At 35.9% G+C, this 25926-nt stretch overlaps 1 protein-coding gene across 1 annotated transcript in view; it reads left to right on the forward strand.

The window, feature by feature from the left end:
* The window catches only part of DNAAF9 (dynein axonemal assembly factor 9), an 85906-nt gene that overhangs the window by 40770 nt on the left and 19210 nt on the right, over positions 1-25926 (forward strand). The window contains exons 14-30 of the mRNA XM_085314598.1: positions 13-49; positions 2102-2189; positions 2599-2675; positions 2961-3005; positions 3490-3535; positions 3899-4010; positions 4691-4761; positions 5586-5636; positions 6454-6541; positions 10238-10341; positions 13887-14033; positions 18506-18594; positions 18801-18899; positions 19144-19258; positions 21125-21213; positions 22594-22752; positions 25347-25472. Of these exons, the coding sequence (XP_085170724.1) occupies positions 13-49; positions 2102-2189; positions 2599-2675; positions 2961-3005; positions 3490-3535; positions 3899-4010; positions 4691-4761; positions 5586-5636; positions 6454-6541; positions 10238-10341; positions 13887-14033; positions 18506-18594; positions 18801-18899; positions 19144-19258; positions 21125-21213; positions 22594-22752; positions 25347-25472 (1543 nt within the window). The remainder of the gene's footprint in view (positions 1-12; positions 50-2101; positions 2190-2598; positions 2676-2960; positions 3006-3489; positions 3536-3898; positions 4011-4690; positions 4762-5585; positions 5637-6453; positions 6542-10237; positions 10342-13886; positions 14034-18505; positions 18595-18800; positions 18900-19143; positions 19259-21124; positions 21214-22593; positions 22753-25346; positions 25473-25926) is intronic.

Consider the following 25926-nt stretch of genomic DNA (forward strand, 5'->3'; position numbering starts at 1 on the left):
TTTTTTTTACAGGAAATGACAATGAGGTGCACAAGAAAGCTGAGCAAGTGTAAGCTGCCAACTTTTTCCTTAACCCTTCACCCTTTCAACTTTACTACGATAGGTCCAAAAGCCCTTTCAGAAAGCAGTAACTGTTGGGATTTGCAGAGCAACATTTTTCTTTGGAGTAATGTGAATATGAAAGGATTTCCTAGAATGTTAATAAATAAACTAGGAATTGTTATTTAGCATAACATCCCTTCAGCCTTATAGTGATATTTGAAAGGAAATGTTAGTAAACTTTGCTCAGAAATTTTACAAAAACTTTTTTTTTTTCAATCTTAACACTCATTTAAATCATTTTAAAATGTTTTGTGCCCCTAAACTGAGGGTGGAAGTGTCCATAACTGGATGGGAACGTGTTCCATGGATAAAAGTAAAAGTAATCTTTATGCTAGTTTCATTAAGTTAAACGATGTATAAGAATTAGCATTTTTAGTGATAATGCCAGCAGGGAGCACTCAGGCTGGCATAGAGAGTTTACTGTTTTAAAGATGAGATAAAAGCCAAATTCTGAAGTTTCTTGTTAGTAACCTATGCAGCTTCTAGGCATTTTGACCTTCACAAAAGGACACGCTGTTTATCCATGTTGATGTCCACTCTTAGGCATGTTTTAGATACCACGTTCTTAAGCGTGGACAAGTAGGTAATCTGCTTTGGTGGTGCTCTCAGTCTCAGTCAATGACAAATCTAGGCTTTTCTTAAAGATTTTGTCTTTGGTGGTGGTTACGAAAATTTCAGGAGCCTGTTACTACATCTGCTGAAGAGCCACCTGCAAACCTGCATGACAGGTTAGAGAAATGATACAGATATGTCAGAGGAGCTGTTAGTGGTTACTTTTTATGCTAAGTACTGTTGACTTATGATAATTGCRGTACTGTTCTCCAAGACAAAAATGCGAAGTTACTAGTTATTTTTGCAAATATAGATGGGAATTTGAGTGAATATAGGAGTTTTATGGAGTTAAGGTGAATTACCTGTTTCTTAATGTGTGTACTCAAAGCATAAATGAAATGGACGTGTTCATGAAATTGCATAGATATAAACAAAAACTAGGAAGCCTTCATGATTTTTAAAATCTCTTGCTGTCATCAGAGATGTAGTTAAACGAGTGTGGTCTGCGGAGGGCTTGTTTGAATTGTTTTGTGGTGATGCCTGTCTAGATAGGCATTGGTGCATTTGGAGATTCTTCCAGGTTGGGCCATATTTGGGAGCTTCAGATACTTTTTTTTTTTTTCCCCATCCTTCAGACATGCTTTGCATATGGCTTAAACGCTATATCCTTTTCCTTTCTTCCTTTCTTTCCTCCATTCCTCCCTCAAAATCTGGCATTTGCAGAGGAGTAGCAAGAGGAGTTGAAGTTTGGGGAAGTAAGAATATTCTGCCAATCTATTTATCTTCCCGTTCCAATTTAGTTGGAAGATGATGGCTATGTCTTCTTAGTTGGGCTGAGGTGGTTTTTGAACACCTTTGGAGCTGTAAATATGCCAGGAATTGTAACTCACTTACGGCTTTACCTAACCTTCATCTATTTCAGTACTATCCGTTCTCTTTTTAAAAGAGAATTGATTTAAGCTATGATGTAGATGTGCTCAAAAAGTTGTAGTGACTAGTTTGTTTTGTGTTTTTTTTTTTTATCTGCTTGACATCCTTCAGAACAAGACATTTTCTGAAGTTGGTTCATTCTGTTTTCCAGTCTTGCTTTTACAGAGTATAAGGCTACCACTCTTTCTATTTCAATATTTAGGATGTGATCCTCAAGACAGTTCCAGTGAAAGTCAACAATAAAACATTCTTTTTTCTTGACTATGATAAGAAAGGGTTACTCTTGTGCCATGAGTTTGTTTTTTTTCAAGGTATTGTTTAATATGAGCAATTTGCTTGCCCAAATTAATTTTTAAACTGGGATGATAGAGGTACAAAGCTTTTAGTCACTTTTTGAACAAGGACCCCTTCCATATGAGGGAGTTCTGTGCTATGAGAGATAAAACTGCTCCTTTAAAAAGAGGAGGAAGCCAAACTCTGTCTATCTAGTAAATGTTGTGTTTGTATTTCTCTTCAGTATGCTGTTGTCGCAAATATATACTGCTGTTGTAGAGGCTGTGCTTGCTGGCATTGAGTGCTATGCTAAAACTTCTGCTGAATCCAAGGTAAATGAAGTGCTGATTCTGTACACTGTAATTGTTGATTTGGACTGCTTGCAAWACAAGATTACATGCAAACCAAAATAAAAAGTAAAACATTTGGAATAACTGTGTAACATTAATGAAATTAGTACTATGGCCTCCAACCAGTGTCTCTGAATTCTGCTAAATGAGTGAAACTTCAGAGTTTAGATATCTAAACTTAATCTCTTTACAGCTGTTGCTCATCTGTCATGAATTTTCCAAACCCTGTAGTAAGGAAAATTAAAGCAAAGCCAAAGAGCAAACTTTAGCCTGGTGCATCAGTGTTACTGTTCGGTGYATTGTCTCTGCTTATCTGATGGATGTTTCTTTAGTGGCTGGGAATTGTAAGTATGGGAAAAGATAMTCTATTATTGACTTTTTCGTTTTTCAGGCGAAGGAGGTAGCAGAGCGGATGCTTATGTCTCTGYTAGATACCCTTCATTCAGCACAACTCAAAACTGCATTACGGTATGTACTTTCAAATAGCTATTAGTTGATGTATTGTATCAAGGTATTAGCTTCTTTGGGGAATAAAATACACAGAATCTTTGTTTTTAAATTTAACTTGCGTGACAGTTGAATTCCAAGACTTTTYATAATGCATTAAAACATTTTAAAATCAGAGTAATTATTTCATTTTTCTTTTTCTGGTTTTAAACACTTAGGCTGTTTTGCAGTAAACCTATTACTGCATGTTTTTATGTGTAAAGAAGTATAAAACACACTTTCACTGTTACAATTTCTGTTCTGCAGCTCCAAAATCTCTTTTCAAATTCAGGCTGTGAATAATCATGGAAGGTTTGTATTTTGCATTTCTTTTTTCTTTTCTCTCATTACTGACTATAAAAAGTGCTAAATAATAAGAGTTTATATTTTGCTGTCTCAGAGCTTCTGGAAAAATATTGCATTTGATTGTTCTCTATAAGAGCAAGCACTGTTTGGTTTTGTGTATGAGACAGTTTAATGGATTCTCATCTTTATGATTCTGTAGAATCTTGGTAACATTTAAAAGTAATAGTAAAACATCTGTGCAGAGTGTTTTTATTAAGTCTGTTAATGAGTAGAAGCAGCATGAGCCCATTAAGAGTTTCCATTTAAAAAATGTGCTTTTAACTTAGTTGACATCACAAACTTGTACTTTTTTAATCCTCATGTTGCCTAGTTGGCTGAAATGGCCTACACAGATAATAGTTTATTTTAAAGCGAAATAGGTTTTTTGACTGTTATGAAGTCACTCAAAATGACCTAGTCTTTAAATATGTAATTATCATTACTGTTCTAGAATTACTCCATTAGATAAYGAGGATAGCCTGAATTTGGTTAAAACGGTAAGTAAGCTGTTCAGTATTCTACTTATACATTTTATATATATATATAAAAAAAAAAAGTAGAGCTTGCATACCTTTTCATATGGGGGCATGCTGAGCACTGTAGATATATAAATGCAAACGTGAGGGGATAGATGAGGTTCTGGGAGAAGATACTGAAACTGAGATACGCCTGAGTTTTACAAATGGGGTTGGATAACAGAATTTGGAAGAAACYCTTAAAATACAGTTACTATGTCAGACTTTCTGCTGCGAACAACATAGAAGCACTGAGTTTTAGGACATTTGAAATTTACCATCTTACTTTTGCTTGAAATAATTTCAAGTTCTGCTTTCTTTTACTTTCCCATGTGACGGCTGTAGGCATCTATGACAGTGTTTGACATTCCAGACTTGCTCACAGGAAGAGGATGCTTGGGGTCTGTAGTCTTTTCAGAATCCTTTCTAACCTCGCAGATACACGTAAAAGAAAAAGGTAACTATTTTTAATTTGAACACTGGCTTTGTTAGTCTATTAGACCTGTCATGGTGTGAAGTTTTTTAAAGGGATTTTAAAATACTTGCTTTTGAAACAATCTTGTATTTAACATACAGGATACTGAATAATTTCCAGAACTTTATAAACAAGTGCATATTTTCCAAATTGTTTAAATGTGACAAAAACTTCATTATTAAGGTTGTGTGGGCAATATTTATGAATTCTTGTATCCAGATACGGTATTTTGCTATGGGTTTTTAACTATGGGAGTTAGAATGGTTTTATGGTTGGCAAGAGAAGAAAGGAAGACCCCTTATTGTACGTTCAAACATTAACATTATATATAGTAGTTTAAACTTCATAGTCCAACCTCAGAAACACAAGTCTTGGACAACCAGTTTGGGGTAGGTTGCAGGGTAGACCAAAGGCAAAAGCTGGGGGAGAAAGGGAAATCTGTAGTTTAGGAAGTATAAGAATCATGTACGAAGACCAGAGTAAGAACTAGATATGTTCTGGATATGTTGCAGTAGGAGAAAGATAAGCTTCACTTATACAGTAATGAGTCTCTAAAATAATTGTCATATTTCTTAGGACACCCCCCACCTCCAAACTATTAATCTAACTTGAAGTACATAGATCATATTATACTACTTTGTTTTTCATTTATTTCCCTGCAGATGGCAGTATTAATTCAGAAACCAGCCACATAATACTGACTGCAGGTATTCCAAGATACGCATCTTGGCTGGTTAGTACATAGGAACTTGTTTGAAGCTTTTCTGTTTATATGCAAATTGAGAAAAGAAACTTTTTATAAATATATATATATACACATAGTTATCTATATATGTATATATAGATATGTTTATAAATATATAGATGTATGAGAATAAATCAAAGATTTGGATAATGAAATAAAATTTTGAAATAGTATGATTTTTAGCTGTGGACACTAAGTGTTACTAATAAGTGGAAACAGGCTGATACATAAATGAAATGTACATGTTACATGTTATGAAAACATAACACAAGTTTTAAGTTACACTGTTTTTACCACTTCAACTTTTAGCTGTGCTACAGGCATGATTTTTCAAGTACACAGTATCACTTTTGAAAATTCTGTTTATTGTGGGGCAGTTAAGATTACTTAAAAGCCCACCCCAACAGAAATGAAGATCATCTTTCAGATCTCTAATATACTACACTATATTAAAAGTATGGTTCCAATAAATGTTATTAAGCTGAAATGCTTAAATAATTATAATGATAAAAAAGATTGAATGGCAGGTACTCTTTTGTGTCTATTCAGCACTGTTTTAGCATATAAAGACTGTATATTGGGGAGTATCTCCTTGAGTATGTGTCAGGGAGCTGTCTGTGTCCTATAGTAGCACAGTGTTGAGAAGTACAAAACTGTTTTCAAAACAAGAGTGTGGTCTCTAGACTTTTAACCATCTGTGGTACCTAAAGATTTCCTTGGCYTTATCTTCATTAGTACTTTTTAATAAAGTAGTTTAACATTAGTAGTCTCACTTYATGTACTAACAGTATGGATGGAAACTCTTCCTACAGGTTGAAGACAGTGATGTGAAACTATCTGAAAAGGCACAACATATACTGAAGGTAAAATTAAACATTGGAGTTACAGAGATTGTATTTCTGGAATACTGGTTCTTGAAAATATTGACTGCTAGTAAGACTGGCTTGTATTTTGTTTACTCTTCTTGTTTGTTAGAAAAAATTTGCCTGTTCTATCATGTGTTTTTCAAATTGTGGCCTRCAAGAAAAAGATATATTGTTTCTGAAAGTTTGGAATTTTCTCTATTTCAATGAATGACAAAACCCATCAGCAATAATAAAACTAAGATTCTATGAAAGGCTCACTAAATACTACCCATGGAGCTCACATGTTTAAAAAAAAAAGGATAATAATAAAGACCAATGCCACTCTACATGCAACTTTCTTYTAACATAATTAGCATGCTGAATGTCTGAAAGAAAACACTTCAAGCACTACGAAAAGAAGAGAACTTGGGATCTGGGAACATCTTAACCCACATGAGTTTCACATTTGTGGTTTAATTTGTGGTTACCAGAAATCTTCATTACAAATAGATTTATTTTCCTGTAATATACTTTTAGTTCAGTAGATTGACATTCTAAAAACAAAAAGCTATGCCTTGTGGTTGTGACAATGGCTTGTAACTTAATAGCTGCTGGCAAGACCAAATAGAGGAGAAGTGCTTTTAAAAAATACATTCTTGACATGCTGTGTCTTTTACTAGTTCTTCTCTATCAGCGTCATTTAAAACTCTTTTAAAGTTCTGACAGAGGCTGTTTAAAATTTTTTATTCTTGAAAGCAAAGCTGTGAAAAAACATTCTGACTTAGATTCCAGGACATGATGCACACCATCATATTACTATTTCTTTTCTGTTCAGGAAGATAAATCTTTTCTGGGCACTTTACTCACTGGAGGCGATGGAGCATATATTTATTCTAGTAATCCACAGACCATGCCTACAGAAGGTGAGCTGTCTTCTTCAGTTGCTTAAAGAGTCTTTTTACCTCCTTCTAAACAGGAGAGAGAAATACAAAAGCAGGATTCACAAATCTGGTGAGACTACCTATCCTGCCTTTTTAAGCTGCTTTCTTTGCCTTTGTAACTCCCTCTTGTTAAATGCCATATTTTTCTTCTTTGACCTCAACTGCTGCTTGAAATTCCCAATCCTCTTCATTTTTTTTCTTTCCTTCCAGGAGAAGGATTCCTATCAGTGCTATAGGCTTGATTTTGAGACATGTGAGACTCCCATCACATGACTGAGAATGAGTCTTTGCAATCTTGGGAGACTGTGCATATTTTGGAGCTGTGACTATGGGAGTGAGCAGACTGGCTCCTTCTCTCCTTAACTGATTATATGGAGTGTCTTGAGGCTTCTCTATACCTATATGAAGGCTAGGTTGAAAGGAGTCTGGAATGAAGTAGTGAGAGAACATAGTGGGCTTCCAGCTTAAGAGGTGGAGGCAAGTATGTAAGCAGTTTTTGGACAGTGTAATGCACTGCCTGTGATGTAGGACACTAGAATGGTTTGAGTCTAAATTTATTTACAGCCTGGTGTTCTTTGCTTCCACTGAAGCCTTTTTTTTCCTGGAGCTGACATTGTGCTAGTTCTTCCCATTGTCATTTTTACACAGGAGCTGCAGTGTTTATTATCACAGATGCTCACTATATCAAAGAAAAATACTTGATTTTGGTCCTTTTCAGATTCAGTGACATTACCTCTCTCTGACACGAGGTTACTGATGTTGGKCTCAGATAGAACATTGCTGCTCTTTTAGTGCCTTTTCCTTGAAGAAACTAGGTGACATGAATGCCCCCAATCAATTCAGGAGGACTGTTAGAGTGCGGTGGCAGAGTGAATTCCCTCGCTCCACAGCATTGCGGTAATGCACCTTACGTTGTTTTGAGAAAACTTGTGGAAGAATAAATAGGAGTTTCTGAATCAAAACATACTCCTTAAGGCCTAATATTTTCACTCCTCCTGTCTAGTGAAGGTACTTTTTTTTTCACAGTATTGATACGCAACAGAACATAACATCTGTCATCTAAGTGCTTTGTACAAGTTTACAATTTTGAGGAGAAAATCTTTAGCTTTTTTATTTTTGTAGCTATACAAAAGTAGTACTGAGAATAAGTAATGATGTGCAGGGCAGTTCAACAGCTGTCTGCACATGGCAGAATTTATTTTTGACTTTAACAGATCTTCAAGTAGGAAGGATGCTGCAGAATAAAGTATTTTAGCTATTTTGCAACACACTGCTGTAGGTGCAGTTTCACACAGTAAATTAGGGAAACGAATAATGGTTTTTATCTGGCTTTGTGAAAACCGACTGTCTGCGCCAATGGAGGAATTTGCTTTTTCCTTTTATGGTGGCATTTAAGTTAAATGTTTTCATGGCTCTTGGGATGGGGAGTTATAAGTAGGTGGCATAAGGACTATTATGTAACACTTCAACAAAGATATTTTCTTAGGTGTCAAGTGAAAATGAACTTTATCTTGTTCCCTTTCACATGTGCTAGAAGATAGCAAGTTCACAAGATAGCAAACTATCTTGCACGATTTGTGCTCTAGTGAGCTTGCAACTCTGTAGTCTGGCACGGTTAGATGGAAGAAGTGCTGTCATACGCTTATATCCACTCATCTCCTCTCTCCATCGTTTGTTTCTTACTGTAATTAAGGGGTTACATTAATGTCCAAAATACAGCAAAAAAGAAAAATCAGACTAGTAAATGTTTTCCTTATTACGCTAATACAATTGCTGCATTCCAGAATTTCATAGGATACACTTAAGTGAATCGATGACTCTTGCTGATTAAATGTTCTCTTCCAACATCAGTAACTTGTGTGTAACTTGAAAAGTAGTATAAAAAGTTGTTCTTGATATAATTGGCTAATTGTAATTATAGGAGGCCATTTGGGTGAATTACTGCTCTCTGAAGCTCCAATTTTTGTTTCAAAAGAAACAGTCTCTGTGKTTTTTTTTTCCCTCTTTCCTCCACCTCAACTCTTACTCTGTGAAATGTGATTCTCTGAGATTTAACAGAACTATACTCCAGATACTGCATCTTGCCATTTTTCTTCTTCAGCTGGCCAACAGAAGGCATGTTGCCTGTGCTATGCTTTGAATTTTGCAAGTGCTGGAAGTATAAGCAGTAACCTTTCTTTTTGCAGGTTAAACAGCTGAACATCCACGTCCCTGTAATCCATCCGTCTGTGTATAGCTTTTTAATTGAAGAATATAATGAATTTGTTAACAACTAGGTTTTGTCTCTTTTTCAGTTGCTCTTTCAGTTGCTGAAGTGAAATTTTAAATTTGTGGTTTTAATCTTCATCTCTTTAATAGTGGCCATCTTTTTGGTGCAGCTTTAGTGTTAACTGGAAGCTGCAATCTAAATCGATTGCCTGCTTACCTAACAGGGACGATACTGTTTTTATGTAATTTAAAATCACCTACGTAGGTATAATGGTTAGGTATAATGCTTTGATTTGTATCAAGCTCTCATTTGTTAAAACAAAGCCCTAATACTGAGTAATGTTGGAGGTCTTATTTTAACCTGCTATTTCAACAGGAAAATGTCTTTGTTTTCTGTTGTTTCTTCAGAGCATTGATAGATTGAGCTGAAAGCGCAGATATGTTTAGTTGAATTTTTTTAACTGTTCTGTTCTATTTTGATTTTTAAAAGCATAACTGAGTCATGCTACTTGGGGAAAAAAAAAAGTAATTAGCTTTCTCTTTGCCTGTCTCTACATACATACTGTGCATGGTATGTAATCCTGCTTCTAATGCATGTTGTAGTACTGATGGTAGAGGTCCAGATGGCGGCCCTTGCATACTCTTTCATTCTTGACTTTCTTACAGATATCAGAAATTTAGTATTTTTGCCAATGTCAGTTTATGGAACTCTAAAGGTAGAATTTTCTTGTTTATCCGTTTTATCATCTGGCCTTGCTATTTTTCCATTTTCCAGMTCCTTTGTGGTCATGCAGGCTTGCTAAGAGCCTAAATGTCCATAAGATAGCAAGAAAGGAGGAGATGGAATGAATACTTGTATCTCTTAGCTGTCACTAGCCTAATAGCTGCCAGGCAAGTTACTAACCCAGTAGCAGTTTCTGTATGCAAAATAAAATTCAAACCTGCAGATAAGGATTTTTTTCCTGTTTTAAACTTTCTCTTATTGAAGAAAACTTGTCTTCTCTGACTCTTCTACATGGCTGCATGATATGTATTAATATGCTGATATTTTGGTGAAAATCTAGTCTTTGTTAATARTATTATTGTCTTTAAATATTCTATTTTGGATGCAACTTCTGCTTATTTTGTCGAAGTTCCACATATCTGTAAATTTGGAACTAATCATGATAGAAATTCTTAGGTGGTTAATTTTTTTTAAAAAAGTCAAAAATTTCTGAGAACTGGGCTCTGTGGGATAAGATTAAGTGAGACACAACCATATTCATGACTTTGTCCCTTGASTGTGAGATCCAGTAGAGATCTGTACAGCATCCAGCGTACAACCATCAGATCTTATCCCATTTTTTTTTACTGAAATGTGTTCCATATTGAATATGGCAATTTTGCAAGAATATAGATCTCCTCTTCAGAAAGAAGACACATTTGTCATGTGATGCTGAGATACTGCAATCCTTTTCTTTTGAATTCTAGGAAAATTGAACTTCTTTTCAGATGGCATTCTCTTTTCTCATCCCCACCATGGCAGCATTTCCATTTCAAAGAACCATATGAATTCCATTTCTTTCTACGATGGAGTGAGTATTTTGTTTGTCTGTTCCTGTTGTCATAGACTGTTTATTGATTTTTAAAAAATACTTTTCTAAGATACTAATATAGGTGCTTGTTTTCAAGTAAAGTTTTAGTTTGAGTGTATAAAACTAATAGTATTGATGTAAATCTCTGCACTTTACCCAGAGAGGTTGTAGACACTCTGTTCTTGGAGATATTAAAAACTCATCTGGATGCAGTCCTTGGAAATGTGTTCTCTGTGCACATTTGGGAAGGGGGGGTTGGACTACATGATCTCCAGAGGTCCCTTCCACCTCAGCCCTGCTGTGATTGACATTTTGTATTAATTTTCGATTAGCTAAACTGTAGACAGGTAAGAGAGAACTGAATTATTGATACATTCTTAATGGCATAGAAAATCACTTTTTATTAACAGAGAAGTTGCAGAACATCGCATTCATAAAACATCTAGCCATCTTAAGTGATGGATGGAGAAAAGTTCAAGGCATTGCGAAGTCATAGGGTGTATTGGTGGGGTGAAATGTTGCCTTCTATTCAAAATACATTTAACCTTCAGTCCAGTGTTCATGGCAACATACTGCTTATCTCGGCAGGGGTCATGAGGAGTATCTGTCTACTGTTGTGGAGTGTTGTGTAACTGACARGGTGAAGGGAATGACTGGTCTGCATTTTCCAAGTTGAGAGAAATAAGAAGGAAGGGCATGTTGCGTGTAATTACACATATTCGTAGTAATTACAGTAGAAGACAATGTTAGGCGCAGAGCTTTGCCATTCCTGTGATCAAGTTGTATCAGTTCACTTAGCTTGGCTGACTTGCCAGATGGATTATTTTCTTTTATTAGCAAGATTCTTTGCGGGAATAGAGAATTAGGTTAATGACAGCAACTCCTTTTTTTCTTTTCCTCTCTTTGAGGCAGACACACTGGGTTAACCATATCTTTTTGGAATCGAAAGGAGAGATTATTTTGGGTGGTTATCATTTCCTAAGCACTGAAAAGACATCTTGGTTTCCTTTAGTTTCTATTTTCTTCAGGTACACTATTAAATGTTTGTTTAGTGACCTCCAGAGAGCATTGTGTGACTGTGATTTCATCATATAATGGAGGAAATCAGTAAAAAAAAGCATGCAATTCAAYTGAGATGAAAACACAACAGTGAAGAGAATCTTGCCTTAGTTGCCTTTTCTTATGTATCGTATTGATTGCCCCTTCGTAGTTTAAGAAGCTATTTTAATGCTGACCTTCCTTCTATTGTTTAATTCAAGACACTCACTTTCATGAAACTTTAGCTATTTATGGGATCTGGATATCATTCTTGAACTTATGCCAGATTTTTGTGTAAGGCTAAACCTTGTCAGACAATAAAATTCTCTGTCAGACTTGGCATAATGCAAGGATGGAGAGCTTAAAATACTAAGAAGTGACAAGAGGAGACGGGTAATTGTTAGTGAGCTTTCTTGAAAGTTAGTATAACAGCAATGCAGATGCAAAGGAAAGGATAATTTAATGGTAGATTTAAAATACGAGATTTTATGGATGCAAAATGCAGTTGCTCAGCAGCTGTTCTACCCCGTGCCTGCTAGTTGCTTCTTTTTGACCTGAAAATACGCCTGCAGTTGTTCTGCCTCCAACACACACCCAAAGTATTCTTATAGCAAGGAACTGAACAGCCAGCTCTCACCCAGACTCCTGAAGTACTTGAGACTTGTAAACATCCAGAGCGTGGAGGATAACATCAGATCCGTCACAAGACTGTCCCGTGAAGACCTAAAGAAGAAATCATACCAATCTTAGCACAACCCTATATCTCCAATCTTCCATGAAGTAAGGCAGCACCGTTCTAGCTCTGTACCAGCTATTTGGGGGAAGAGAAGAAAACGCAGCAGACTGAGTTGGCACCTAATCTCCAAACTCTCAGATTTTTTTTTCTTCTGTAGCTGTTCAGTATATCAATATATTGTATTAAGGCATCTTGACTGTGTGGAGCCTAGATGCCATGTGCTGGGTTTCTAGAGTCTTATTTAAGACTAGGTCTTAAAACTTGTAAGCACCTGAATCCAATATTCATTTCAGCTGTGAATCATCAAGTGAAGAAACATAATTAAGTAATACTTAGATTTCACAATAGTAGGAATGTCTTGTAACATTCTGAAATAGAGTATTTTAACTCGGTGCCTATGGGAATTATTCTTCAGCTTTCTTCAATTTATGGAGCACTGAACATTTTCTAAAGGGAGGTGCATGTTCTATTAGGCTTTTCATATTTAATTGCAATATGTATGAGCTTGCCTTTTAGTCAGTTTTCATGAAATCTGCAAGTTATCCTGCAGAATCTATTTTAGACTGTAGTGCAGGGTCTATGCACTACAGTCTAAAAGCAGTTTTCTCTTAAGATAGTAACTGTCTCTCACTTTAAGTGTTTTAGAGGCTTGCTTTTATAACTAATCCGTGAGTCAGCAGAGGGGGTAGAGATTGTTTGTAAATGTCTCTGAATTGACGCTGATTCCTATTCAAGTCTTCCCAACTTGAGCTTACTTCTGTAGAAGTTACTAAGTAAAGTTCTTAGTCCACTTAACCTGTGGAAAGAGAGATGAGCATTACTAGATTTTTAATTTGTATTCTGAGTAATGGAAGTCCTGTTCTCCAGGGATATGCTTTCATACGGCTGAATTGTACTATATGTCTAATACTTTAGTGAGAAAAGAAAAGAGTTACAAGTCAAGGATGGAGAGCAGAACACTTCAGCATCCTGTGTAGTTTTACATAAACTTTTCTCCTAGAATGTGGAAAACCAAGGGTAAATGTTGATGTATTAAACCAGAAATGAGAAGGAAACTGAGTCCCATGCTTCTGAGGGAGATCAATAATGTGGGCTTCAACTTTGTTAGCAAAAGTAATACAATTCCACTGCAGGAGCAATAGAAGTAATAAAAACATGATACTACCACTGTGCAAGTGGTGTGTACTTTAAATTGCAGGCTGGTTCACTTTACGTCATTGCAGCAGGGTTCCCTTCATGTCAGGAGCTGAAGAGAATGATATGAAGAGTCTATAATAGCACCGTACCATCCTTCTTTTTAGGTGACAAACTTAATTATTCAGTCTTCTAAGGTATCTGTGTCAGGGAGAAATATAGGTGTAGATTAACAAGGTAGTTCTGTTGTGAAGCTTTAGGAAGGGCTGAAGTTCTGCAGAGGAAAGGGCTGAAGTTCTAGTTTTGGGGAGGGAAAAGAGGGGAAAGGGAATAGATATTAAAATGCGTGTTGTTCTCAAGAACAGACAAAATTCAGATTAAGGATCTTAACATGCTTTCTTGTGGTAACTCTAATGGCAGGGAGTAGAAACTGCATTATACTTTAAGTGACTGCAGTTGATCCTTCTGCAGTTTACATGCATGATACAAGTTAATGAATCTTCAGATACTTATACATGCCCAGCTAGGACTGTAATCCTTTGTTCCTGATCTATGGAATTTAATGTATTAAGCCTTTTTCTCACTTTTTAAGTTATAATTACACAATTAACTAGTTATCTTCTTTCTTTTCTTCTAGGATTCAACCAGTATTGTTGCTGCTGTCTTTATAGACTTCAAAAGTTCCTTGCTTGCACATCTACCAATTGAATTCCATAACCAAGGAAACTTTTTGATGATTGCACTTTTCCCCAAAACAAAGATTTATAAAGCCTTTTATTCACAGGTAAGGCAAATAAACCTTGGTGTTTTACTTTTTTACCCTCAAAAAAATTCAGATGTTTCGCATGCATTCTGGAGGAGTGGCAAGGGTGGATTTGTTAATATAGCTGTGTTAACTGATGTTTGAACAGACCATTGGGTTTGTTTCTCATGTTGGTTGAACAGTAAAAGCTTGTCGTCCGATAGAAAGACCTAGTACTCTAATCCATTCTGTACTCTCTAGTTTCAATTTGCACAAGCAAAACCTGTTGTCATATCTCTATGAACCAGCACCATTTGGAAAGGAGAAGGAACAGCCAATACTGGGGGAGCTGCACGTTAGGAAGTACATACTTAGTATGTTGAAAGATGTGGTTGATACGATTTTGAGAATGGCTATATAATTTATGTAGAATCATGGGAACCCCTGGCAACTGAAAAAGTGCTAATATTAYACCCATCTTTGAAAAAGGTAGGAARGGAGGATATTGGAAGCTAGATCTGTCTGTACTGGTCTCCCCCCATTCAGTCCCTGAGAAGATAATAAAGCATCTTTTCTGGGAATCCTTTTCCAAACATGTRAAGACAAGAAGGTAATTGGGAATACTTAGGATGGATTTACCAAGGCAGACCATGTTTGTGATGAACTTCAGTGACTTCTGTGATGAAATGACTGGCCACATGCACGAGAAGAGCGCTGCAGTTTTTTTATATACCTTAACTTTAGCTATACTTTTCACAGCGTAGCATTTTCATTTGAAAGCTGAGGAGATATGGATTAGAGAAATGAACTGCTCAGCTGGGTTGAAAACTTACTATATTTCAGAGTTCAACAGATAGTAATCAGTGGCTTGAAATWCAGTTTGTTGATAATGAACAGAGCAACAAGGTATTGTTTCCTGGGTCCAGTATTGTTTAGTATTTTCATGTACAAGCCTGGGATGATACTCAGTTGAAGGATTGGCTGACACTGACTGATAGAGCTTGTAGAGAGACCTTAAGAAATTGGAGGATTGCATCAACAGAAACCTTATGCTCAAGAAAACTGAACATCTGTACCTGAGGCAGAAAAACTCCATGTATCAGTGCAGGCTAGGAATGGGTGAATGTCCATCTTTGGAGGTTTTGAAAACTTGACTAGACAAAGCTATGGCTGATCTTATATATATATTGCCAGTTGTGTTGTTTTGAGGAGGGGTTGGTCTAGAGATCTCCAGAGGCTTTCTTCCAGCTAGAAGCACTGATTCTGTTTGACCTGTGGCATCTTCTGCTCTGTAGAACTTAACATTGAGAGTCTCCAATGAGAGACTGCCTTGACATGTGGTCCTTTCCAATACATGTTCTGTAACAGGCTTTATTATATATATATATATATTATACATACATAGAGAGAGAGAGAGAGTCATAGTCTGTTAATCAGTAAACCCTTTTACCTCACTATTATGAGAGAAGTGATTACTCCTGATCTTAAGACCTTGCATGTGTGAGAAGGTTAAGTTTATGTAGGTATTTTTAATGATCTCGTTGCTTGTGAAGTTTAATGCTTGCCATGTGCATTTATTTTGTCTTCTTAAGTGAGTACTGTAAAAGCTTGTTTTCTAGTAGTTGCATCTTAAATGTAGCACTGGTGTATAACTGGCTACCACAATTGTATGTAGTGGCAGAGGCTCTATTGTGTGTTTTTTTTTTTTTTTTTTTTTTTGTGGTTAGACACATTAGGATCATCATCATGAGGGAAGTTTTGTAAAAGTCGTTAAGTATCCCATATGGCATTGTATTATTTTCTGAAATAGATTGGCCTCATGCATTGTAGTGCAGAGGCTTTTATTAAAGAAAACTTTATAACAATAGCATTTTTGAGGAAATGAGCCTGGAGATTTTAGGATTTCACCGGGATTTTGATATGCGATCGTAACACTAGACTGGAAAAGACCACCTAGCTCAATGAGAATAGTCTCCACTGGTCGCATCAATGAGAACATAAAATCAGTCCTCTGTCTACCTTGAAAGTGTTTAGATTACTGCTGCTGTTCCACTATGCTAGCTCTTGGATATTTTTTCCCCCAGATTTCAAGCCTATTTTATTAGATCTACTTGTTTTTTCTTCTGTTGTCAGCGTAAACATCCTTGAGGTGTTCTGGAACTTCAGACCTATTCTATTCCTGGCTCATTTAGCYTGAAATAATACCCTTTTTTAGTCTGTGCTTATAAAAATGTTCTGTTTTCCTCTGATTGTCATAATTGTTTTCCCTATTGGATCTRTATTGAATTTATTGGGTTTTGGACATAGACTTCCAAACTGTATGCAGTATTCTAGGTGAGGGTACATGTTTCTTGTACAGAGGCAGTAACAGTTCTGTCTCTTCTGAAAATGTCCTGAGGATTGCCTTTGCTTTTTCACTGCTGTCTTCAGTTAATAGATTAGAGGTGTTTTATGAGAAGCTCCAGGAGATCCATCTCTTTGGCTCCCCACTGATACTCCAGTTGATAACAGAAGTTTTTATGTGGGCACTCTTGCTTCTCGTGCTTACCGTCTTCCTGCTTTTGTTACTGTTTCTGCTTCTTCTGTAAATAGTTAAATCTTTTTTGCTATGTAAATCATGTCAGTGCTGTGTAGACTGTCTCCCAACTTTRCCCTCCAACAAATGCTGTGAATTCACTTCACTTTATGCCACTCTCTTGAAAGAATTTCTCAGCACATTCCCTAAACAACTCCACTGGTGAATTTTCCATGCCTGATACTTCTTTTCTTCTACACTATTTAGACCTGTCCTCCTTTGAGTTAGCTTTCTGCCTCACAGCTCTATAATGAGCTTCAGTTTCTGCAGTTTAACGGTTTCTTATCTGGCACCATACTGTATGGTTTGCTCAAGTTCAAGTAGATAAAACATGTCTTTTGTCTAGATAATGTTATCTCAAAGAAAACTTCATAAAATCAAGTATTCCTCACAACATAAGCTGTGAGAAACAGCTATTACATGTATTTTATTACTATTTACCTTCAGCTTTTTGCTATTTTCCTCCAAGACCCTGTTCTAAAACTTACCATGACATTGAAGTCACAGTTACAGAACATAGTTACAAGGATTCGCTAATACATAGGTACCATTTATACTCTTCTCCAATCATACGGCATGATACATAGATTAAAAGACTGAGCTGATTATTTAATGTTCCAAGCCTCCATGAAATAGGGAACAGCAATTACCCATTCCTCCGTATTTGGATGCAATAAATTCTTTGTAATTGAGATGTTGGTTGCAACACTTTGAAAATACAGAAGTGGAATCTGATTTGGAGATGCTGCAAAGACAGAATGGCACCTGTCACATCCTCACTGATAGTGGAGGAGAACTTGCTTAGACTTTGGGATGTCCTGATTTCTCTCCTTTTTTTTTTCCCTACCTTTTCTAATGCCGTAGTGTGTTTTTCTGTGTTCTTTAGTTCTCAGATTCCCTTTTGTTTTGCTCTTTTCCTTTGTAAGTTCTTGCTRAGCCTGACCTGTGTTTTCACTTTATCCCTAACTCTTCGACCTCTAAAGAACACCTTTCTGCTGCTGCTGTTGACCAGGCCCTCTTTCCATTTCGTTCAGTCCTTGTATGTTKTTTGAAGTGCTTATTTGTTTAGCCACATGGATCCTTCAACACAAGCAATATTGTCTTTGTTAATATCAGAAGTTTATTTTGTTTTTGATGCTTTTTATGTCAGTACCTTTGTGCTTATGATGCTGATTCGTTAATGGAAAGCAGTTTTCCCCCTGCTCCCTCCCAATTGTTTAGTCTTGCAGCAAATTATTGTGGAAAATGACAATGGCTGTTACCTTATTAAAAGAAGGGAAATACTGAACATTTAAATAGCTGCATGATTCATCTGAATCTGATTTCTAGGTTCATAGTGCCATTCATATTAATGTAACTTGGCTAGAGGAATCGGACGTGAGCCGAAACATTGTTCCCTAGAGAAACGAAGGGCTCCCTTTCTTTTGGAAGGAACAGAGTTTGTCTTAAATTTCTAGAAATAGGATTGCTGCATTCTTTCCTCATGCAAATTACAGGACTGCTTGAAGGAGATATGTATTATTATAGTTCTTGCTGTAACAGTTTTATAACAAATACTTATCATTCTTAGTAGCGAAGTATGTTATGACTAAAGGATGCGTGTGAATGGTACAGTTGCTTTTGTGGATATCTTCATCCGTAGGAATATTTTCCCAGCTATGAAGATGGGGAAAACTAGGTTGTTTCAGTAGCTATTTCTTAAAGCAATTTCAATCTAGTCAAGGAAAAGCTTTCAAATCTGTTCTGTGGAGATTTTTCCACATTTTGAATACTATTAGCAGCAACAGTACTGTGAAATATTGTTTCCAAAGCGCTAGTTAAAATATGTGTAATTTTAGAGAAAAACAAACTGTAAGAGGCCATGGGTTGTACGTAAATACTACTTCAAAACTAAGCTTACAAATTAATGACATTTACAAGTTGGTCTGGTTTGTTCCAGGTTTTTTCCTCGTGGCAAAACCAGACCAGCTCAGGATTATGCTTAAAGGTTGTCCAGAAAGAATTCCTGTCTGTGGAACAAAAGAGACTGTAAGTTCATGCTACTTAGCTGGATGCGTAGTTTACCTTGGAGTCCGTATGCTACAATCAGAAATGACTTCAAAATCAATCTTTGCATTTTTAGTGTAACGTTTACTGCTTTGATTTAAAAATCTAGTTATTGTGTAGCCATCTGATTTAAAGGTGATAAATGTGTAGGTGGTTCTTTAACTTACCAGTTAATTTGCTTGTTTCAGACACTCCAGAGTTCAGAAGCTATTTAATGCCTTGTCTTTTCCTTCTGGGGAAAGATGCATTCAGCTGAAACTATCGGCTACCCTCCCTGAGTTAGAAAGGTGAGTTGAGGTTTCTCAGAAATAGTACGAAATATTGTGGTATCTGTAATACTTTTCTAAAAATTATTTTTTTTAAGTCTGTCTTCACACTGGATATTTTATGCAGAGATGAATTATTTCCTCTCTAGGAAGCCTCTTTGTCCTTTACCAACAATCTTATTTTAGTAAAATTATTTGTCAGCTATTTATGTGAACAGAGTCTTTTGGTCCTAATTATAAGAAAATAAAACTTTATTTTTAAAAGGTTTCTGCAACATTTTATGGTCAGCAGCGTCAGTCATGAGCCAATAATGAGAGCACATCTACCTATGTTATTACAACAGTCAGAAATCATTCCTGAAAAAGCAGAAAGTGATAAGGTAAGGCAACAACCCAATAATACTTCCCCTCATAGGATATTTACTATATATTCTTAGTTATATGTAATGCAGTAAAGTACTGACAAATGTTTAACCATACTTTCTGCCTTCTTTCCCATACCGTCAGTTCACACTGAATTTGCTTTGACTGTGTTTCTTGGAATAAATTGTTCTGTCCTCTTTTCATGTTTACGTTACTTTTTTTTTTTTTTTTTTTTCATTTGAACAGTCCTTTGGAAGTGCTAATAGCCCTTCAGCTCTGATAAAATAGAGGCAGAAAATGGGGAATAGATCTTTAAGTGAACAGTTTTCTTTAATGCCCAGAGCGAGTTAGCCCTAAAGCAGAAGTTTGTTTTTTTGAATTGCTGAATAATTTAACTGAATTGTTCTCTGGAACATAAAAGTCCTTTAAATAGCATAGAGGCAGCACATGATATTTAACATTTACTGATATTATCTGTAGAACACTCAGTTCTCTATAGGGGCAATAACAATTGTCAAACTTCAGGAGTGCTTTAAATAACATTTTCTGAGAAAATATTTCCTAGTAACTTTTCAATGTTTTAAATCTGCTTTAAGCAAGAACAAAAAAGAAGCAGAAGCATAGCCTGTCTTTCTCTTGGAATATTGCAGTATTGTGGCAGTTTTATTTCCTGAGACTTAGTTCAAAGACCAGACCATACTGAAACTTAAATAAAGCTGTATTAATAGTATTTTTAAATCTAATTTAAATCTGATCATTTAAGTATGTATGTGTGAGTTTCAAAAAAGAAAAATCAGTCCTTCTGTAATGGTCATACCAAGTTCTATAAAACATACCAACATAATAACTCTGACTTTTGAGTTACTTCTCTGAACCTGTTGTCACTAATACATTACTATATGTGTAAGCATCCAAAAATGTTTTTTAAGATAACATACAGAAGTTTTCACATTAATATCTTTAAATCTGAAGCACAGGAAGTTCTGCCTGAGTATGAGGGGGAATTTCTTCCCTGTGAGAGTGACAGAGCACTGGACCAGGTTGCCCAGAGAGGTTGTGGAGTCTCCTTCTCTGGAGATGTTGAAGGCCTGCCTGGATGCAACCCTGTCTACCATGCTCTAGGTGACCCTGCTGAGCAGGGAGGTTGGACTAGATGATCTCCAGAGGTCCCTTCCTCCAACCTTAACCATTCTGTGATTCTGTAAATATAGTTTAGGTAAAAATTGGAAGAGAGAATATGCCTGTTASAAGCAGGGCAGTTCAGCACCATGTAAAGAAATGTTTCAGTCCTGTTTCCAGAGCTAGCTTGGTTACCACTGTACTGTGCTCCAGTATGTATTGTAGAACACCGTATGCTTTGGCAGTGTACTTTGACTGTTTTTCAGTGTTTCTTTGCTAGACCAGAAGGTGCTTTGATCCCTCTCTAGGTGCCACAGAAGTGGGCATCAGGAAAAGGGTGCTTTATGCAGGAAATATGTTGGTATGTTGGAGCTGTTACTGTACAGTCTCTTCCCAAAAGAGCTCCTCAAGCTCTGGCAATGTTTTTGTTTTGTGTTTGCATTAGTACACTGCAGGCTAGGTCTTCATGTAATGGCTTTGATAGCACTATGTTTGTTAACTATATTTTCATTGTATTCAAGGTATGGAAARTGTTCTGGAAAACAGAATGATAAAACACATTGTTCTAAAATGAGGCATATCTGAGGAACTGCATAAACCTTTGTAGTCACTGTATTTGTCATGCTGCTTCAGCAAATTGATGGCTCTTAGTTTTGTGTTTAGACTTCAGATTTTACAGGGATAACCTTATGTGCATGCAGTTGTCACTAGCCCATTTCTAGCATTTCAGAGGGCCCCCTTCTTACCTGTTCCTTGTATTTTAGGTGATCATCACAATTATTACAGGCCTTCCAGGATGTCACTGCAGTGATCTGTCCACTTTTCTCATAACTTTTAACAAGGAGCRTGGAAGGTTAGTGTAGTTCTTTTTTCTGTGTTCTAAAGCAGTGGTCATATTGGCTGTCAATGCACTCACTATTCAGCAAGAAGGAAATGAAAATAAAATTCTTCYCCTAAACTTCTTTATATATCCCAGTTTCTGATCCTTAAGATGGGGGTGCTGATACCAGCTTGCCTCTCAGTTATGCTCTGAGAATAAATACAGTAAATATTAGCTCTACATAGTAAACTTATGGTATTTTAGCTTGATGAAGTACTACATGAATGCAGTTCTGTCRTTTCAGGTATGTCCATTAACTGTGTTATGCTAGCTGTATTAGCTCTTAGATGTTAGATACTCAGACAAGAAAAATACCACAAGAAATTATTTGCTGATATTTCATATTGAGAAATAGAATACCACAGGTATCATTTTAGGTCTAYGCTGTCTGCATCCAGAACTATCCCTGATTCTACTGACAGTTAAGAGTAATCCTAGAAGGGTCAAAATGAATCCTGTCTTAAGCTTATGTGAAAGTGGTAGCTGTTACAACTTTAAGGAAATAGGTGAAGAACTTCTGTTTGTTTGATTTATGTGGTAGCAAGTCTAAAGTGCATTTTTCTTCTCAGAGAAAAGACTATACCAACAATCCTGCTATATAGCATTGTTTTCAGTCTGACCTGGTTTCTATTTTGCAATAGATGTCCTGAATGTATCTCCTACAATTGTATTGCAGTAAGACAAATTCACGTAGAAGTTTGCCTTATTTTGTGCGCTGATGCAACTCTTTGTTCTAGAAAATCCTAAAAGTAATTCTTTTGCTTTTAAATCTTAAAACCTGAAACCCTAGAGGTTAATCTTAGTAATATTCTAGACTCTTTTGTTGTATTACTTCTGGCTCAGAATCTTTTTCTRTTGGCAGATTGATTCAGAATACTTTTGTGGGTTAGTTTTTTAGTGCRGACATGTAAGGTAACTTCTGAATTGTTCTGTAATACTACATATCATCATGTGTTGCTGCAAATGTCATCGTTGCTTTTTATTTTTACAGTGACGTATTTTCATGCCCAAAGTCTTATATATTGGATTCATGAAGTTTTGTTTACATTTACTGTAAAGAAAAAAGTACTGTCAGAATTATTCRTTTGATATGCCACTTTGAAGAAGCTGTTGAACAGTGTTTTATTAATAAATGAATAAAATCCTAAAACCCACAAATCCTTTTGTCAGTAATTTAAAGAATGTAATTATGCTGAAATATTATAAGGCCAAGTAAATTTATTTCCTATGTGCTATGAGAGATATGGGATCTTAGAGCTTGTCAAATCTATTCTTGGTCATTGCTTCAAAAGAAAAAGTAAACAGAAATACTGTGTCTTAAAGCACTAACTACTTACCTTTTTAATTTTTCAGGTGGCTTGTTTATCGACAAACTATGGATAGTCCTGAATGTTTCAGTGCAGCCCATTTCCAGCGTTACCTCTCTAGCGTCCTGGAAGCACAGCAAAACCACAGTGTTCGTCAAGCTACTTACACTAGAAAGAACAAGAGGCTCTTAGTGGTCTTGCAAGGGTAAATGTTTGAAACATGTTTGAACTGTTGCATAAAATAAGGGATCTTCTGTTCCTATTTTATTTTCAAGGCASTTTAAGTTTTCCATCGCTCTGAGGCAATCGAATTTATATGCTAAAGAGTGGTGTTCTGTTAATTCTATTTGATATATGTACTAAGCTCAGCTTTTCTGCGGCTTGCTTGTTTTTATTTCTTATTACTCATAGAAAATAAGGTGACTGTGAAATCCTCCTTCCATCATGTACTGAAAAGGGCTGGGTTTGGTTTGCCTTCCGCATTTGAGAAGCTAGCTGTGTTTTTGACGTTCCACAAGGCATTTTCTTCCCTTTCTCCAGCTGCATCTTAGGCTGTTCTTAAATGACACTTTATTAGTACAGCTGTGGGTGTTTTTTTTTTTAATCTCCCAAAGTCCTTGATAGAGACATTTGTCCTTCAAAGACTGGTGAGACTGCTTCATGCTCATATTCTCATATCTACTGCAGACTTGCACTTGAAGGGCAAAGACTGATCTCAGTCTTTTAACACTATAGATTTGGAAGAGGGCAGTAGAGGGGGGACAGCATGGGATCATATTGTGAACTGCACTCTAGAGCTGTAGGTGAATATTACTGTACCTGCTGTAGCATTGTTTTAATGTCTATGGAAAGAATGTTGCATATTGTAGTCCTCGTCAGTACACAAATACTTGCTACTTTTTCCCAATGGACACGTATTTTGCAGATAACAGAACAATAAAACATGGGCTAAATACACAACAACTTGTTGCACAATGCAGAAAGGCATGTTAACTGAGTTCGCACCCTACTTCTCATGTATAATTTTCTTTGAAAGACTGCTAAAATATTGAAATGTTTTGATTTAAAAATAAGGGCGGAGCACATCCCTTTCTTTCACAGGAAAATCTATTGTACTTAAGGCATTAGGTTGAGGATATTTTGGTAACTTAATTTAAGTAGCTTGGAAGTAGAATTTTAATTTCAGGAAATGTGAATTAGTATGTAATTATATCCGGAGTGCTTGCAATACCTTAAACTTCTGAAAGATCAACAAATGCTACCAGAATAATTAAAAAATAAATTCGTAGTTTTCAGAATTAAATGGCTCATTCAGTTTGCTGTTTTTCCTCCAAATAAAAACGTAAAATCCTAAGCTAATGTGATTTTTTTTTTAAATTTTTGAACAAAGAATGGATGTGCTACAGTAAGCAAAAGAACTAATCTTTCCTTTTTCCAGATATTTAGCATTTTGTGTGTACAGATTCTTGCTTTTTCTTTGCATCTGTGGTAGTCAGTGCTTTGCTTCCTTAAAAGTATTAGCTATGGAAAATGTGACTTGAATTTCTTTGTTTGAATTTTCAAAATTTCAGTTAATAAAGGATAGGAGGAAGAAGAGGTAATATGGCATAATAGTTATTCTCTATACTATAGAATGAACAGCTCCATAAGGCTTGTGACCTCTGAAACTACCAATATAAAGCTGTCAGAAATATACTGTTCACTTGATATAGCAGGGAATATTTAAGTAAGATTGATTAAAATAATCAGCGTAAATGCCAGTTGTCTTCAGAAATAAAGGTAAAGACCCTGAGGCAGCACCATTTCCACCTTACATGTAGCGCTTGCAAACTAGTATCTTCTACAGCATGTTTCCCTGCTCTATTTTTGTATAAGACATTAGCAGATGACATACATTTTTTCTGACAAGCTAAAGTAGCATGAGCAAAATACTACCATAACATGGCTGTAGTATTTCCAGTTTGTAGACTGTTAATCTGTTTCACTGTGGACCTGTATAAAACTTAGAGCATTTTCTTCATTATGGTCCATTCTGATAACACTAAAAAGCATTATTCTTTTCCATGTTAGAGTAGATGAGAATTTTTTTTTCTTAATTTTAGTAGGAATGGAATAAAGTCAACAGAGATGCGAAATAATTACTTTTCTGCAGTTGACACTGACTTCAGGAATGGTTAATAAGTTGTAGGATTTTCCACGTTGTCTGGGTAGTAAAGTGTGGAGATAGAAAACTTAAAGGTAGCCAGAGTTTTCTGTGCGATCCATTAACTTTATAACTGTTGATGTGGTTTTGAGAAAAGATTATAGCTTACTGAAAAACAGACTTCTGGAATGAAAACTCAGGTTTGTTTTGACTTTGTCAAACAGAACTATAATACAGAGGTATCTGGAGAACCGATAGAAAATTGGTGTATTAATTATAATAGCTCACTTAAATTTGAAGGCTGGTAAAATTGAGAAATTTTACTTACTAATTTCTCTTTTAGTTGAATGAAACTTAGTACCCTTGTGTTATGCAGAAGGTGTAATATGCTTGTACTTTTATGGTTTTTTGGGACTTCCAGGAAGCCAGACTTAGGGTTGTTCACTACTAAGCTTATACTACTTTTCTCTGTGAATACTTTATTTCTCATGGTAGATGCAGACTGCTTAATTGCCTGGATTTGCAGAGTTTTGAACTACCCTGTAGCTGTTTTGGGGCTTTTCTAGAAATCTAACCTTATTGCAAGCATTTTATTAGATGTTGAAATGTTTCACTTTGTTTTTCTGAAAGCAAATTTTCACTTTGTTCTTTTACAGATATACTGATATTATTGATGTTGTACAGGCTCTGCAAACTCATCCTGACCCAGAAGTGAAATCTTCTTTCCTCATTGGAGCAATTAATACTTGCGTGGAGCCATTGAGTTGCTATATGGAACATAGGTACATTTAAAAATACATTTTAGTAGTCTGAAAATAGATTGTGTGCAAATTATAAGATTACTTCTGTGACAGCTTGAGCTATGTGACAGTTAAATGCCATTGATCTATCTTAAATCTCAAAACTGCTAGGTGATCCCCATTGGGCAAAATTAATATGGTTTGATTTACAGTGATGAAACTTGATTTTCTTTAGATATMTAATTTTGCTCTAAAAGTTTAGGTTGTGAAAGAACAAAAAAACATTGGCATTAGCACACTGCTAAAATAAATATGTATATTCTACATAAAGACCTTGTAAAATCTTGACAGTCAACTGTCCTGTCKTGTTAGTTTTTTATTCTTACTTTTTCTAGCGAGTCTTATTGCAAATGTGGCTAAAGAAGGAGATTTGCATCTCAGTTTGGATTATTGATTATATCGCTACTTTGAATATTGAATGAAAAATTTCCAGATT

Source organism: Rhea americana, unplaced genomic scaffold, assembly GCF_003343005.1.
Source record: "Rhea americana isolate MKP2758 unplaced genomic scaffold, rheAme1 scaffold_41, whole genome shotgun sequence".
Lineage (NCBI taxonomy): Eukaryota > Metazoa > Chordata > Aves > Rheiformes > Rheidae > Rhea > Rhea americana.